The 18,803-nt window shown below is 34.9% G+C and overlaps 1 protein-coding gene and 1 long non-coding RNA gene across 2 annotated transcripts; both read left to right on the forward strand.

Moving 5' to 3' along the window:
* The first annotated feature begins 4,136 nt into the window (after positions 1-4,136).
* LOC131046379 (uncharacterized) lies at positions 4,137-6,184 on the forward strand. The gene is made up of 2 exons (XR_009105988.2): positions 4,137-5,182; positions 5,255-6,184. It is a non-coding gene; the product is annotated as an uncharacterized LOC131046379 (long non-coding RNA).
* A 624-nt stretch (positions 6,185-6,808) lies between these two features.
* Positions 6,809-7,768, forward strand: LOC131046383 (putative receptor like protein 25). The gene is made up of 2 exons (XM_057980122.1): positions 6,809-6,947; positions 7,092-7,768. Exons 1-2 carry the CDS (start codon positions 6,809-6,811, stop codon positions 7,766-7,768), a joined length of 816 nt encoding a protein of 271 aa, XP_057836105.1.
* Positions 7,769-18,803: the final 11,035 nt, after the last annotated feature.

The raw sequence follows: 18,803 nt of genomic DNA on the forward strand, positions 1-18,803 counted from the left end.
ATGTCCTTGATGAACTTTACCCAATCATGTCCTTAGATGAGTTTATACATTAATAAAGGATAGTCCACAAACAAGAAACAAATAAAATATTCATGCTCCATCATAGCTCTTCTCCTAGACATCCTTGGGTAGCATAGGAAACATGATAACAAAAATCAAGACATAACCATTGAACCTTCTTTCCATAGATATGTTTTCTTGCCATAACGGATGTAATCATACTGATAGATAATTTAATGTGGATAGTTATTTTATGATGTATGTTAATGTTCAAAGTCAAGATTCTATTTAAAGCTCGTTGTTATGTATTTTGTCCATTGTCTAGAAATAGTATCAAAATCTGGATTGTTATCTTCTTAAATGTGACATCAAGGATCCAATTCTATAGCCAAGTTGAGTTTTCTGCTAGTTGAGGAAAGGACTGATTTATTATAGATGGGTGGATGAAATTTTTTATTACGAAATGGATGGAACACAAGTAAATAATCCATAATGGAACTTTATTGGTGGGATATATATAATGGATATGGATAAGATATAGATAGGATAATTGTTTTTAGGTATATGTACAAGGGATGTGAATAGGGTGTTTATCATGGATATGTTCAGATGGAGAAGGTTAGGGATAGGTTTATGTAAAAGGATTATGGATAGCATAATGAATAGGATTATGGATATATACAATGGTTATGGACGAGGATGAGGAATAGAACCCTAATAGATGGAGGAACAAGTTTATCACTGTATACACATAAAATTGGCTATGAGCAATTAAATAAATATTTTATATTTATTTAATAATTCTTCTTCTATTAAATAGTTAATTTGAAAATATTAATTTATTTCATTTCATATCCTTCTATTAATTAATGTAATTGAAACATTTATTAATTAATTCGTTATATCCTTTTCTTCTAATAAATTAATTAAATATCTAATATTTAGTTATTCCTCTATTTACTATCCTATAGTCTCATTAATTAAATAATTTCTTAATTATTTAATCTCTTTTCCAACTCACCTTTTATTCTCCACATCACTTCTTCTTTTCCAACTCATTCATCACGTGGCTAAATTAATTCAACAAAATAAAATAAAATAAAATCATTTATTAGCCACTTATCTCCAACTTAAAAAATAAATGAAATATTGTGTACATACACATATTTCCTAACCTTCTTCTATATTCTCTCCAACATCCCTATATCTTAGGAGGACTTCTCATTTCGGAGGTTGTGCCTCAAAAGCCTTGTTTTTGGAGCATAAAAATTAGTGTTTGGAGGCACAACAAGGTTTCAAGACAAAAGTCTCGATTCCAGAGTCGGTAGTGTCAAAACGCATTCCTACATCTTCTCTAACCATCCTATATCCTCACTGTTAGGTCCTTGAGACAACTGAGGGGGGGGGTGTGAATCAGTTGTCAAATAAATTCAAACAAAAAACAACTTAACCAATATAATGCTTAATATCGGTAAACCAGTCTTTTATGTCGGTAGACAGTTTTATCACTTAATTGTAATACCGGTAAAGATTAATGCATGAAACAAAAAGACAAAGTCATCCATAACACATAACACCAATATTTGTACGTGGAAACCCTGCAAGGGGAAAAACCACGATGGGAAACCTTACTCACAATCAGATGATACTACTGCAGATAGTATGTGTATACAAATGGGGTCTGCACATGCAGAAAGGCCAAGCGCCTAGAGCTCACTACTCAAACACAATTAGGAGTCACATTGACTACAATTGGATGGTTAAATCCAATATGAATGTACTGCTCAGATTAGCATCTTTCTATGTTGGATTCAATACCGGTGTAGTTCTCATTGTCTTCACAAAACCCTCCTTCAACCTTCAAATGAGGTCTGCATGTATAGCTCTGCTTAATCTCACATATACCTTCACACAATTCTTTTCGCATTCCACATCTGATCTTACAAATAAGATCTTACATTTATATCATAACCTAAGACCAATTTTAGTAGGTCGGCTCTAAAGGATATTACAATAAAATTAATTTACAAATAAAACAATGTCCAATGCAATAACCAATTCAACATGTCAGTTTGATGCATTTACAACAATAATAAGACATCTCTATAGCGTGTCGTGCTGATCTGGAAAAGATAAACCTGCCGGTGTATATCCTGGACCTATTTGCCGGTTCAGCAAATATGCAAATACGAAATATGCCAATGACCAAAACTCTAAGACAAAGTGTCCAAATGAGGTATTCGACATAACCAGGTGTTTTCCATGCTATTCCAAGTGTCGGTGATCATTATATCATGTCGGTGTACAAGATACCAGTGACTGTGCTTAAGTCACTTGCTTGCCGGTGAATGTTGTTGATTCTCCAAAGTGCCAGAGTTGATAAGTGTTTAGTAGGTGTTGACATCAATGACAAAACCATACCAAAATATCAACACTCTCAAGTCTTCAACCCAGTCAAGGTGAGATGAGTGACACTTCTCTTCTCCTTCCCCCTTTCTCTCAACCTTCAACTTCTTGCTCATGGCTATCCAATTTGCAAGATTCGATCATGACTATTGATCTCTGCCACCTAAGCTCATGCTCTCAAAAATCTATAAAAAGAGGTCTCTTAAGCCATTTTGAAACTAACAGTTAATCATATAGTCATTCTAGGAGTTTTTATCTTGCATCTGTGAGTTTGAGTTTGAAGCAATTAGCAATTTTAGAATTCTTTTCATAGCTTAATACCATGTTAGCTTAAATCATTTGCATATGCATATCATAATATTAGTTAACTATTAGTCTGTTCTTCATATGATATCTTAGAAGCTACCAGTACTTGTCTAAAAGAAAATTATCTGCAACCAAGAATAGTGGAGTTAGGACACAATGAGGTGTAAATCATGAAAGGTATAATCTTATTTATTTCATTTAATTCATGTTACTTCATTGGTTGAGGTTAAGTTTCCTATAACTTTCCTTTTTATATTTTATGATGGACTAACAAGTTTCAGGACATTTATTTGAAGTTCAACTTTAACCTCAACAATCACAAGAAGCGCCTATTTCCAGGTTTTCACTTCTTGTTTTTATTGCAATTTTTATTGTTATTTGATTTTTTTTTGTATTTTTCTCATTTTTTTTCTTTTTTCTTTTTCTCCCCTTGAATTAGGGTTTTTCAAAAATCTAAGTATAAAACTTCCAAATCATGGGATCATCCAACAACTCACCCTCTAATGTGGACAATTGATAAGCCCTTAATCCATGTCACGACCCGATTTAGATGAACAAGTTTTAGATTAGATATTGACATTTTCATGCTTGATGATATTATTCTAAATTTAAAATTTGATGTGTCTAGCTACGTTATGTTAACGATATTATGTTAATTTGATGATGAAATTTTGTGATGATTAAATTATTATGTTAGTTGATGTTATTGACGACATTTGATGATGCTAATAACAACATTATTTTAATTATGTTATGAATTTTTAAATATCATGATGATTTGATGATTTTTGTGTGAGGTGGATGCAAGGTCGACCGTCGAAGGCGGACAAATAACCGAAGAGTCTCCTATCTCATCAGTAAACCTAGAGAATGCTAAGAGATATAGAACCTCCCCTCCACTCCACATTAAATACTTAGTTTTTTTTTTTTGGTAAATGTTGTTGCCATTATTTGTTTCTGCGGATCTTTTCTTTTACTCTGCATTGGTATGATTTTCTTTTCCCAAATCGATTTGATTGATAGTTTTTCAAATCGAAATGTTTAGAGATTGATTTTTGTTTGCATTTGTTTTTTCTCCAAATTGAATAGGTTTGGTTGTTGATTCGGACAAATCTACCAAATCAAATTGTTCAGTAATCAAATTTCTTGGTAATTGATTTTGATATGTTTGGTAATTGATTTTGATATGTTTGAAAATTGACATAGCTTTTTGCAGAGATTAATAGTCTTCTTTCCCTGAGAAAATCATTTTTCTTTATTGCTACGATGATTTCACTCTTCTTATTTCCTCCTCAGAATTGCACTGATCATCTGGTGAAAGATAGTTTTTCTAACTTCCTTGTTTCTTTTTTCCTAGGAAAGAATGGCAGATATGTTAGTAATAATTTAACCATTGATTGTTGATTCTTTTTGTTTTATTAGTTCCTGCCTACAGGGACTATAGCGGAGGCCTCTTTCACTAACTAGTGATTAATGCTATGCTCATGAACCAATCAAAAATCATTGTTCTCAAATATTTTTACATTTGCTAATGTTCAGCACCCGTGAACTTGCTTATTAGTTAAGCAAAATATTTTTAATAAATTTTATGGCGTTTAACTATTGGTGTTGTTTGCGGTGTGCAGGGCTTCGCACAGTTCTGAACGGGAGGGAACGCACGACTCCAGAAGTAGGTGCAGGGCCGCCAAAGTGGAACTTTGACAGAGCACACTTCTCTCCAGGCACTGCTCCATTAGCTGGCTGACATTTTCATTTTACAAGGCATAATTTGTTTGATTTTATTTTCCTCCTCCAAGCGTTAAAAGGACTCCCAGCCCAGACATGCAAATGGTCCAGCTGCCTCGTCTATATTTCTACATTCTTGCATACATGTCAAGAAATGGGGACGAAAATGAGAATTTTTTTTTGCTTGTATCTAATATTTTTATTTGACAGGTTAAAATAATCTTGGCTTGAGCTCAACAATCTAGTTGCGTAACACCAAAGTTTTTGATCTGCTTTTTATTATTTTATTTTATTGGCAGTAGATTGAAAGAGCAGTTGTAGAGAGACAAAGACAGCTGAAAGAGTTGTCTAAAATGGAGAAGAATACATTTGATCATTAGCCGAAATTGGCCATTTTTTCCTGTGTTTGCAGTACTGAAAAAGAGTACTAAATGCTTGAGTGTTTTGTGGACTCATCCATTGGTAATAGTTGGCGGCTTGTAAAGGTGAGGTAAATGAGATTCTCTTTTCCATCTTATTTTGTAATGCCGGATCAATTGTGATTACGGGAACGACTTACTTTTTATAGGTTTAGCAGGGGGTTTTTGTGAACCAAATTACTACTGATTGAAACACCTATGTTGTGTTGCCGTATGTTTGGATGTTATAGTTAGAGATGCTGGGTTAAATATGTATATAGAATGTAGAGGCACAGACAGGGTACACGAACTATTTGACAAAATGGGATATGCACATAATGGATTTGGTAAGTTTGTGCCTCACTCTTGTTTCATGATTTAGGGTTTTATAAATTTGTCATTGTCTCGATACATTGCAGGCGGTGAATCCCAAATTTCGTCCATTAGCAGATGACGAGCTCACTGGAGTGTAGTTTTGGAGCTCGTATGGCGGGCTATAGCTTGCAATCAACAGGAAAAAGGGTCTCCATGAAGGTAGTGACAATGTTTTGGCTTTATTTGCCGCGAGTACTTTGCCTAAGGCCAAATGCTTAGGACTGTTTCTCAAAAGCGGGTGTGAATTGTGACAGAGTTTTAGGCATTGTGTCAAATACTTTGCAAGGCATTGTTCCTATGCGTGGATGATTGTAATTATGAGATTGTTTATTGGTTGTTAAACTCCTGGGCCAAAACTGATAGTATGGACATGTAAGATGTGAGGCAAGGGAGAATTCCATTCAGTAATTTCAGTACATTCAGAGAGAGGAACACTAAGGTTTGTTTTCTAGCCAGGACGCTTGGGGACAAGGTACCTGTGAGTGAAAAAGCAGACAAAAGGAGATTTTCAGGGCCAGATTCAGTGAGAGATGTGTTATCCGACATGATCACAATTGTAGAGGAAGAAAACCTAGAGCAATACAATTCCACTAATTTTCTCTGTATAGATGAATATGAGGAGCTTTCCTTTCCGAGCTCCCTGCAGCCTGGTTAGATTTAACGATCTTTGCTAAGCAGGGAGGTGTGGAATGGAATGACATTGCAGATGCGAAGTGGAACTTTTTGTCTGAAAGTTTTGCAGGGTAATCCCTATTAACTTGTTATTGAACAAAACCAAGTGAACAAGTTTAGAGAGATTGGCTATGGAGAGAGGAATCTCACCTTCCTTGGGACCACTTTCTTCCCTTTCTTATCTTGACCTCGGTTACAACCTACTGAATGGCACATTTCCGTCCATAACTTCAGATCTTGTTAACTTAAAAACCCTTTATCTAGACTCCATAAATTTAAGAGGCTCTATTTCCTTCTCTCTATTTGATAATCTCACAAAACTTGAGCTACTGGTTCTTTCTTTCAATCACTTGACTGTGAGCATTGATTCAGCATGGATTCCACTGTTCGAGAAGCTCCGCTTTTTGGGACTAGGTTCTTGCAGTTTAGATAAAATTCCATCATTTCTTGTGAACCAATATGGATTGAAACATCTGGACCTATCCCTTAACAGTATGACAACTATTCCATCCTGGATATGGAAATTACCCAGTCTTGATAAATTGAACCTTAGTTGTAATCAATTAAAAGGTTCACTACCATCTAGCCTAACATCCAGAGCTTATTTGTATCTGGATTTGCACAATAATAACTTACATGGTGCTCTTCTGCTTCCTCCTCCTGGTGTTAAAGTGCTGGACCTGTCAATGAATCAGTTCAATGGTTCTATTCCAACTGATATTGGTGCATATATTCAAGAAACAAATTTCTTATCCTTGTCGAGCAACAATCTCAGCGGAGCTATTCCAGTTTCTATCTGCACTTCAGATTTGCAGGTCCTTGACCTTTAAAATAATATGCTAAGCAGTATGATTCCTCCTCATTTAACCAGGAATTGCTCCTTTCTCAGAGTTTTAGATCTAGCAGAAAATCATCTAGAAGGTAAAATGTCAGCAGAATGGGGAAACTTGAAAGAGATTAATACATTGAAGCTATCCGGTAATCAGTTGAGAGGAGTTATTCCCTCATCCATGGTAAAATGTCAATCTCTGCAAGTATTGGATTTGGGAAATAATAATTTGGAAGGTACAATCCCCCACTAGATTGGAAACCTATCACAACTGCGCGTCTTGATATTGAGGTCCAATAAATTTCAAGGTACTATTCCACCCCAGCTCATTGACCTTCCAAATCTACAAATTCTGGACCTTTCTAGCAACCATCTTTCAGGACCCATTCCAAGCAACCTCACAAACTTGCTTGCAATAGTCAATGCATCACAGAGTAATCCAAATCATCTGGAACAACACACTTCAGAGAAAACTGTAATTACAATAAATACGGTATATACAAATAACATTGCAATTTCATGGAAAGGTGGGCATGCTGAGTTTCTGAAAGTTCTTTTCATTCTTAAATGTATTGATCTTTCAAACAACAATTTATCGGGGAGCATTCCTCTCAAAATGGGATCCCTTCAAGGCTTGATAACCCTTAATCTTTCTAAGAATCATCTCAATGGTCGAATTCCAAAAACATTAGGGGGCATGGATCAGCTAGAGTCTCTGGACCTCTCGCTAAACAGGTTGCATGGTGAAATTCTGTTAGAACTTCAGTTGCTGAGTTATTTACAGTTCTTGAATCTGTCTTACAATATGCTTGATGGAAAAGTACCCCGCGGAGGGCAGTTTCTAACTTTTGGGGAGTCATCCTACTTAGGCAATCCTAAGCTAAGTGGAATTCCTTTTAGCAACACAACAGTCTGCAACAACTCTTCTGGCTATGACAACTGCACAAGCATTGATACAGGTGGTGAAGCAGATAATTCAGATCCTGATATTACAAAGCAAAAATATCAGTTGAAATCATTTGCGTTGCTTTGGTCAATCTTCATAGTCTCTACATAACCTCAACAAGAGTTACTAATGATCTCTTAAGATAGAAGACTAACTCTGTACCAGAGCATCTAACACATGACTATTTGACTTCGAACATTACATGTGAAGATCAATTGATCTGCTTATCACTGACCATTCCCTACTCATTGCATACATTTGTCCCCAATAATGCAGCCTAGGCAGACAGATAAACTAATCACAAATCTATGCATGCACCAAACAAAAGCAGAGACTCCTAGCAGGAACTTCGCTTCTTGCAGCCCTTGTTTAATTTAATACCTCTCTGTTTCTCCAGAAATAAGTCTAAATCGATTTGTTGGGTTTAAATTGATTTTTGACTGGACATCAACAGATTGATAAAAATTCCATTGTTTGTGTTTGCCATATCACACCCCTTCTTGTTTACTTCTTCTGAGAAGAAATTAGAGGGTAGTTTTAACTGCAATAAATTTGATTGATTAATATGCTAAATTGATATATGACTTCATCCATCCACATTAGTCTCTACCCATTAACATCAAGCTTACACGTTCATAAATGCCTTTACTTCTAAGGAAGCCATGAACCAGATTTGATATTGAATAAGAGTTAATTGTGCATCCCACCATATTGTAGACGTCACAATTTATAAATATTTATCTCAGTAATTGAATCAACTCAAGCCTTCCTAGCATAATGGTTAGAGTACTTTTACCCCAAGCTAGAGGTTAAGCATTCACATTAAAGAAAAGGTGAGAATAAAATAATAAGTGTGTAGTATATATTTTTTTTTGAAAATAATGGACAAGTACATAAGTAGTAAATTGTTTGTATCAAAGAGTAAGAAAATTAATTGTAAGAATAAATTAATCGGGACTGAATAAGTTAGGAATTTGATTACAAGTAGATTAATTGTGTAAAAGGATTAAATTTAATGTATTTTTATAATTCAATGAAAACATTAATAATAATTGTAATTGTCTAGGAGGGGTAATTTTATCTTATGGTTTATAATGGATGTATTGGAAAGGTGCTTGATTATGGGTCAAACAGGGAAGGGTGTTTTCACCTACCCCACCCCAAAAGGGTTAAATTGGCCAATACTTTATTAAATTTCTCTATGACATATCACATGTAGATAAGTTCAACAGGTTGGTTGTTAGAAGGTTGGTTGTTAGATGCTACATGTACGCACAAGTCCATTCCCGAAAGTTGACGTCGGCTTGCTAGGATACTTCATCGTGAGGGACGAGAGCTTGTCATGAGCACCAAGAAGCTTAAGCTTCAATTGCTTGGGCGGATAAAATGTCTGGGTTATTTGTTTGTCTTCCAGATCATAGATGGAGATGAGTTTGATGGCGAGGAAGACACTACATCCAGAGACAAATAATTATGTATATCATTGTAAAATCTTATGTAATATTGTATGATGTATTAATGATTTCTTGTAATAGGCCAATGTGGTCTCATAATCAAGCTAAGTAATCTATGTATGATCAAGTTATGTAAGCTATGTAAAAGGGTCTATAAGGCCTACTGTAAAAAATGTGACAGGAAGTCGCCAAGAGTATGTAACTAACAAAAAATAAGGAAAACTACCACCCACAAACACGTGTCCTTGTTGTGTACGATTGTGGAATGTGTGCTTCATGCTTATTTTTCCTTCATTTCATGCATACTTTAAGTTTTGCTTTGTTTACATTAATTATATGCATAAACCATTACGTAAGCATTTCTCTTTGTTGAGTTTTCCTTGAATACATGATGCTCGGGTTAGATGTTAGTTTGTAAAAGTCATTTTTAGTCATTTTTCATACTTTTTCATATACATTAACATGTAGTTATCTTTGTTTTAACTCATTCGTATTTATCCATCTTATCATTCCTTATTCATAACTTATGGATCTTACTTTATATCATTATTTTTCATTGAATGCACCCACATCAATGATGGTAGTTATTCATTTGTTTAAACACATTTTAATTATGTAAGTGAAAATTTACTTAGATTTAGTTAGGAATCAATTATGTTAATTTTTTATAAGGTTGGGACTAGAGATTCCTTACATTTTGGTATTAGAGCCATAGGTTTGAACTCTAGGGCCTTGTGTCTTCTACACTACGATTCAATTTTATTAACTTTCAAGGTAACTAATAGGACAACATGGTGCAAACAAGGAACAAAGGTGGATGTATCACTAATCCTAGTGAGAGGTTGGATCAGATATTTGAGCTCCTTAACAATCAAGAAACCCGAATGAACAATATGGAACAAGAAATGCAAAGGGCTCTTAACAGGAATTCTAGGAATGGGCAAGTTTCCAATGCCTAGCCTACTAATGAAGGACCTAGGATAGATGAAGTAAGGAAACCTAGGGTGGAAGAGGAATCCAAAAAAGGGAAAATATCAGAAGAACTAAGAAGGGATCTCAAGAAAGTTACTCCACATTTGATGGAAAAACCATAGGTGATGGAGCAGAAGCATGGATCACTAAGATGGAGAAGTACTTTGAACTTAGGAATCTATCTGATGAGACTAGAGCTATATGGGTTGCCTACCAACTTTCAAGAGAAGAGACTACTTGGTGGGATAATGAAAAAGCTCAGAACAACTTTCAACCTAGGGAACTCACATGGGACATTTTATCCAACTTTTTCGAAGAAGGTGGCTCCCACAACACTTCTTTAATAGTAAGATAAACGAATTTCAGAAATTGGCTCAAGGAGACATGACAATAATTCAATATTGGGAAAAGTTTTGTCACCTACTGAATTATGTACCACAATATCAGATGAATGGGAATTTCAGGGTTCGCAAGTTCATATTAGGACTAAAACCACAAATAGGAACAAAATTTTAAATGCATCTAGTCCTAAAAACATGGTAGCAACACTTGAGAAGGCCACAATGTAGGAACAAAAAATGAAACAAATATATGAAGCTAGGAACAAAAAACTAGAATTTAAGAAGAGAAAGTTTCAAAACAACAATTAAAAGGGTGGAACTCAACATATGAAAAGCATGAAGAAGAACAACATTAGGGATAAAGGACAAAATTTCAATGGGAATAATAATAGAGGGAATAATAACTATGATAATAACAAGTACAAAAATTGGAAAAACAATGGGAAGGATAAGTCAGAGTTTAAGCAGGGACCTAGAGGTGGATGCTTTGTATGTAGAGGAAATAATTATGCTAATCAATGCGATCAATGCAAAATTGAGATGAGAGAGAAGAGACAACTGCAACATCAGATTCATGCCACAGTTGCCAATCGTTAAGCAGACTTTCAAGATTCACCTATTCAATTTAATGGTAAAATTTTTAGTCATGAAGTCTCTATTCTTATAGACACAGGTGCTACTGAATGTTTTGTGGATCCTAGGATTGTATCTAAGTTGAATATTAAGCCTGGTTATATGCATAACCTTGGAATGTTCAATATAGAAACCGGGCAGAGTGGAGGGTAGATTGATGTTTGGCATGAAGTGAATTACAATTTCCCAACTTTATAACTGAAGTAAATCTCTATGTATCTCCCTTAGGAAGTTATGATGTCATTTGAGGAATCAATTAGTTGATTGAGCATAAGGCCATGTTGAATTGTGAAGACAAACTTGTAACATGCCTTGATGATGTAAGCAACCAAGTGGAGATACGAGGAGTTAATAATCCTTTACAACTTAGGTAAATTTTTGCAATGCAACTTAAGAGGGCCCAAAGGAAGGGTTGTTAATTCTACATAGTCCACATCAAGGAGTTGGAGGATGATAAAAATGGGTTTGATACACATTCTATCATTCCAAAGCACTGAGATGTATTTCCCGAGGAATTACCATGATTGCCTCGCAAGAGGGAATTTTACTTTACTATTGAACTACACCCAGGGACTGAACCTCAATCCAAGGCACTCTATAGAATGGAAACCACTGAGTTATATGAGTTAAAGGTATAATTACAAGAGTTAATGGATAAGGTTCTAATCAAAACAAGTGTATCACCTTGGGGAGCACCGGTAATCTTTGTCCAAAAAAAGGATGGCACATTCTGCTTATGCATTGATTATAGAATGTTGAACAAAGTCACCATCAAGAATAGGTACCTACTCCCTAGAATTCATGAGTTGTTTGACTAGATGAAAGGTGCAATAGTATTCTAAAAAATTGACCTCAAGTTAGGGTATCATCAACTATGCATAAGGGATGAAGATATTCACAAAGCTGCCTGTCAAACTCGCTATGGACATTATGAGTTCATAGTGTTGCCTTTTGGATTAACGAATGCACCAACAACTTTCATGAACCTTATGAACAACGTCTTTAGGGATTGTTTGGATGAATTTGTCCTGATTTTCATAGATGATATCCTCATCTACTCAAAATCCATGGAGGAGCATGAGAAGCACTTATGGCTAGTTCTACAATGATTAAGGGAACATAATCTCTATGGTAAATTGTTCAAGTGTATCTTTTTCCAAAGGAAGATCCATTACCTAGGACATATCATTTTTGAAGATGGAGTTTCTATTGATCCAGAAAAGATCAAGCCAATCACAAAATGGCTAGCTCCTTGAAATGTTTTTTGAGGTCCGTAGCTTTATGGGGTTAGCTAGATATTATAGAAAATTTATAGAAGGGTTCTATAAGATTGCAGCTCCTATAATTGCACTTCAAAGAAAGGGAAGGAGATTTGATTGGAAAAAGGAATGTGAGCAATCTTTCAACTTACTAAAACAAAGGTTGATCTCAACACCCATACTCACTATACCTGACCCAAATGGACCATTCATAGTTATCCCCGATGCATTAAGAGAAGGAATAAGAGTAGTATTAATTCTGAATGACCAAGTAGTAGCCTATGAGTCCAACAAATTGAAGCAACATGAAGTTAACTATGCACCACATGACTTGGAATTAGTTGATATTATCCATTCTCTCCAAATGTGGAGACACTATCTCTTTGGTAAGCCATTTGAGTTAAAGACTGACCATCATGGGTTAAGGTACATCTTTACCCAACCTAATCTAAATACAAGGTAGAGAATGTGGCTAGAATTTTTATGTGTATGATTTTGGGATAGATTACATCAAGGGCAAGGAAAACAAAGTGGTCGATTCCTTAAGCAGAAGAAGGCACCTAGTAGTAGTAGCAACTAAGAGAACTACCTTGAGACAACGGGTGTTGGATAATCTCCAAGGGGATGGATATTATGACTTAGTCAAGAGAGCCCTAGAAATTGATCCTTCCGACCATCGTTTTGATGGATACACTTTTGAGCCAAATGGACTCCTTAGATACATGAGGAGGATGCATGTTCCTAACCAAGTAGGGTTAAAGGATTTGATCATGGAGGAAATTCATAATGTTTCTTATTCTGGACACCCCGGTGTGAATAAGATAGTTGTGGATATAAAATCCTTATTCTTTTGGTCGGGACTTAAGAAGGATATAATTGCTCATGTGCGGAAGTGTTTTGAATGCCAACGAGTCAAGGATGAGAATATGCATCTGGCAAGGTTGTTGTTTTCACACCATGTGCCAAATTATAAATGTCAAGTAATAATATGGATTTTATTCAAGGTTTACCTATGTCCAAGCATAAGAATCACATGATACTAGTTGTAGTAAAAAAATTGACTAAAGTAGCTCATTTTATACCCGGTAACCTTAAGGATGGATTAGTATATAAGCTTTGGCACAAAAAATTGTTAAGGAAATCTTGCGGTTACATGGAGTACCTAAGACAATAATTTCAGATAGGGATGTGAGAATTAATTCACGGTTTTGGACCACTTTGAATGCAGCCTTAGGGAAAAGTTTGAACTTTAGTACAACCTACCATCCTCAAACAAATGGTCAGACCAAGAGAGTAAATCAGGTGGTAGAGGACTTATTGAGGATGTATTGTATGGACCAACAGTACAAGTGGGGGGATTTTCTTGCGTTAGCTGAGTTTGCATACAACAACCGCTATCACTCCTCTATAGGCATGGCACCATTTGAGGCTCTCTATGGGCATGAGTGCAGAACACCTATAAGCTAAGATGGGGTGAAAGATAGAGTTTTAGTTGGTCCCGAACTACTTAAGGAAATGGAAGAACAAATGGTGTCAATAAAAGATAGACTTAAGGAAATAGTTGACATACATAAGAGTTATGTAGATAAAAATAGGACATTTCGACAATTTTTAGAAGGGGATAAGGTCTTCTTGAGAGTGATACCTCAAAAGAGTTCCATTTCTTTTGGGAAGTCCTCAAAATAGGCACCTAGATATGTTGGACCCTTTAACATTCTGGAAGTGGTTAATCTAGTTGCTTACCAACTTGGCCTACCACCTGCTTTTGATCGGATTCACAATATTTTTCATGTTTCTTTTCTTAAGCCCTACCATCCAAATGTTTCTCATATTCTTGATTGGAGTTCACTCCAGGTACAAGACCTCGGGGTGGTGCTAGTGGAGCCCACTCAGATTATTGATAGACACACTATTCAGTTGTTTAAGAGAGAGATCTTGTAATATAAGGTCCAGTGGGACCAATATTCAAAGGACAATGCTATATGGGAAAATGTTGAGGATATTGAGCGTTCTTTCCCGCATTTGCTTTGATGGACTTAGTTACTATTATTATTTTCATGCATGTTGTGTAATAAGACATCGGGATGATGTCTCTTCCTAGTGGGGAAGGATGTCATGACCTAGTTTAGATGAACAAATTTTAGATTAGATACCGACATTTTCATGCTTGATGATATTAATTCTAAATTTAACATTTAATATGTCTAGTGAGGTTATGCTAAACAACATTATGTTAATTTGATGACGACTTTTTGTGATGATTAAATTATTATGTTAGATGATGTTATTGATGACATTTGATGATGCTAATAACAACATTATTTTAATTATGTTGCTAATTTTTAAATATCATGATGATTTGACGATTTTTGTGCAAGGTGGATGCAGGGACAACTATCAAAGGCAGACAAATAACTGAGGAGGACTCTTCTGTCTCATCGGCAATAACCCAGGGAATATGGAATGTGCACACACACACACACACGTGTAATAGTTAAACAAATAAATTAAATAAATTAATCAAATAATAAAGTTGGTTTAGGAAGTCGATAATAAATAACATTATGATATAATTTAAGCATAAAATATTAAAAATTAATATTAAATAAATATTATAAATGAATAAATTTAAAATACTAATTTAATGACTTATTAGAATTCCATCATGTTTTAAATTTAATTCTTAAGTTTCAAATTTTGATGGAAAGTTAACTCTCAGTAACTTCCTATCAACTCTGAAGTTTCTCTTCTTGACTAGATAATCTAAATCAGTTCTCATCACTCCAACTATCAATCACTCCTAAATTTATCCAATCTAGATCCACTTTTCTTGGATCAAACCTCCAACCAAAAATAATTATAATACTAAGCTAGTTATCATAGGAAGGTGGTCGAAGTTGTAGTCATCATTTTTCTTTCTTGTTCTTGTGTTGAATCAAAGTTCTTAACCATTGTATGTTTCTATGCTGAGTCAAATTGGCTAGAGAGAGAGGTCGACGCCGCCCATCCTCTCCCTCTCTTCTTTGTTTGTTGGTAAAGTTGGGGTTTGCAAAAAGGGAGAAGGACATGCTAAGGGATATAGCTCCTCCCCTCCACTCCACGTTAACTGTTGAGTTCTTCTTTTAGTAAATATTGTTGTCATTATTTGTTTCTACAAATATTTTCTCTTACCTTGCATTGGTATGATTTTCTTTTTCCAAATTGACTTGATTGGTAGTTTTCCAAATTGAAATGTTTAGAGATTGATTTTTGTTTGCATCTGATTTTTCCCCAAATTGAATAGGTTTGGTTGTTGATTCCAACAAATCTACCAAATCAAATTGTTCAGTAATCAAATTGTTTGGTAATTGATTTTGATATGTTTGAAAATTGACATCAAATTTTGTAGATATTAATAGTCTTCTTTCCCTAAGAAAATCATTTTTCTTTCTTGTTGTGGTGATTTCACTCTTCTAATTTCCTCCTCATAATTGAACCAATCATCTAGTGAAATATAGTTTTTGTAACTTCTTTGTTTTTTTCCTGGGAAAGAATGGAAGATATGTTAGTAATAATTTAACCATTGATTGCTGATTATTTTTGTTTTATTTAATTTAATGCCTCTCTCTTTCTCTAGAAATAAGTCTAAATTGATTTGTTGGGTTTAAATTGATTTTTGACTAGACATCAATAGATTGATAAAAATTCAATTGTTTGTGTTTACCATATAACACCCCTTCCTATTTACTTCTTCTGAGAGGAAATTAGAAGGTAGTTTTAACTGGAACAAATTTGATTGATTAATATGTCAAATTGATATATGACTTCATCCATCCACATCAGTCTCTACCATTAACATCAAGCTTACACTTTCACAAATGCCTTTACTTCTAGGGAAGCCATGAGCCATATTTGATATTGAATAAGAGTTAATTGTGCATCCCACCATATTGTAGACGTCACAATTTATAAATATTTATCTTACTGTAGTGTTGTAAATTGAACCCCCTTGCTAGGGTGGTACAATTTTACGCTTAGTTTAGCACCCGCCTTAGTGTGTTTGCATCTTGAATTGTAATTTCCTTTTAAGCATTTAATTAGTTAATTTAATTAAATCTAAAGTCTTATTTCATCATTTTCCACATCATAAAATTGGGCCCTTTACCCTAAGTGTGCCCCTTTTCACTTTATTCCTCCAATAAATCATTAAATCATAAATCCTAATTATGTCCTATTTCGACCTTTAAGGCCCGATTTAGCATATCAAAACATCTTAGAATCAGCTGTAAATTTAGGATTCTCTAATATCATCATATCTAACGACCCTGAAAATTTGGTGAAAAGTTGGTCGGACCGTGTGCACTGACATTTTTCCTGAAATTTTGGGAGCATAATTCTATGATATTATAATGCTTAACCCCAAAATATTGGCAGGAAATTCAAATCCTAGGTCAGCCTAAAGATGAAATTAAGATCTAGGGTTTCATACATAAGAGCTCTCTTTCTTCATTTGAAGGTATCTATCTATTTAATCAAATCTAAGAAAAAGTTATTGGAGCGAGCATAAAGGAGCCTTCTATGTAGTGAAAGAGAAGCCTATGTGGAGTCTTAAAAAATATTCAAAAAGATTCATCAAGCATTCATCAAGTATTTTTCAAGCATTCATCATCATTTAGGAGCCTTGAAGATATTGAAGAATAATAGGAGATCACCGACTGACCATTGGCTTGTACCCCTCCCTTAGGGGTTGGGTATTATTTCATGTTGTTTTCATGTCTTTGTATGAGCTTCTTTACATCAATTTTCATATTTAAATTTATTCTTTAGATAACTTTGCATTATTGATTTAGAGCATTTAGTTTGTCAATTACACGCATTTAGGGTTTACTCTTTAGGGTTGCTCTAGATTGTTTGTATTCATCCTAAGGCCTTGCACACACACAAGGTTCTTCCACACAATATTTTACTATACAAATCAATGATTTATGAAGGTGAAAATCACTAGCATAGGGTTTTGACTGAGGCAAAACCCTACATAGCCACCCAAAACCCACTTTTTCAGTTGTAGGTGTAGAAACAGGTACCCAGAAGGCTTCTCGGATCAACAAAAGACACAAGAATTGTCCTAAGGTCTCAAATTTCCCAAAATCCATCATGGAAAGGGGTGTGGCACCTTGGTCCCCCTCAAAGTTAGTGATTTTTGACAGGATGCAAGCTCAGGATCTTAGGATTTCAGCCCTTTAGTTGCAGTTCTCTGTCATATCATCAGGGACAGGGGTGTGGCACCCTGGTCCTGGTTAGTTTGGTCCATCTTTCAGCATCAGGTGCACATTTATATTCCTCCCCCTTCTCTGCTTTCAGTATCTTAGTTCTAGATCTGCGAGTTTGTGCAATTTTAGTTCATATGTGCCTCATTATTTATCTCCTAGTCTAGTTGATCAATCAAACCCTTTTTTCTCATCACATACAACAAGAGGAATAGAAACCATAAGAAATAATACTTGGCTCTCTCTTTCTCACAAGAAGTAGCCAAATTGAGCTGTCTCCCTAGGCTCTTTCGTATTCCCAATGTGTTGGATAAAGTGAGATTAGGTCCTAGTCACCCGGTCTCGCTTTTTCCCCCCGACATTTTGGTGAACCTGACTTGACTCCAATCTTCTTTAATTCTGATTTATCTCAGATCTGAGTGTTTTTTCTACTTCAAATTCAAATTTACATTTACAAGTTTCAATATCTTACAAATTTTTAAAAAAATTAGAGGTGTTTTGTTAAAACCCTAATTCTTCATTTCAAAATTGAACTTGTGGATAGCTTAATTTGGATCATTAATTTCAGATCTGATTTAGGAACACATTTCACTCATAAATTTAATTTTATAAATCAACCTTTAGAGTTTTTTCATTGGTTAAAATTTAACATTTCCTTCTATTTTTCATATGTTATCATTTGAAAGAGGAAAATTATTGTCATGATGCATTCATTTCATAAATGTGATAATGGGTTAGCTTCAATTTTTCCATCTTTAAAATAACCTCCTCCTATCTATGACAACATTTTAGTGCCTAAAAGAGTTTTTATCAACCCCTTCAAAACTTTCACATGCTTTAAGGATGAAGATTTGAAGAATGATCTTGACAATTCTCCTAAAATGTGCCCTTCCCATCTAGCTATCTTAGAGGAAGACAATGGTATTATAAACACCTTTCTTAGTGTTACTTTACCTTCTTTACATGATTCCTCTCTAAGTGAAAAGGTATTGATGGACATTGAATTATCTTCTCTTAAATTTGGTCTTACCAATGGGGGCATGTTACTACAACAAGAGGTTATAAGCACTTCTTTCAAAGATCTCCTTCCCAAGCATGAATATTTGGAGAAAGATTTTCATCTCCCTCCTAAAGAATACTCCCCTCATGAGGATAATTTTGTGCAAGAAGATGGTATTGTCCCTACTTTTCCTAGTGATGACATTTCCTCTTTTGACTTCAACAAAATTCCCACTAGAGAT

Source organism: Cryptomeria japonica, chromosome 8 (assembly GCF_030272615.1).
Source record: "Cryptomeria japonica chromosome 8, Sugi_1.0, whole genome shotgun sequence".
Taxonomy (NCBI): Eukaryota; Viridiplantae; Streptophyta; class Pinopsida; order Cupressales; family Cupressaceae; genus Cryptomeria; species Cryptomeria japonica.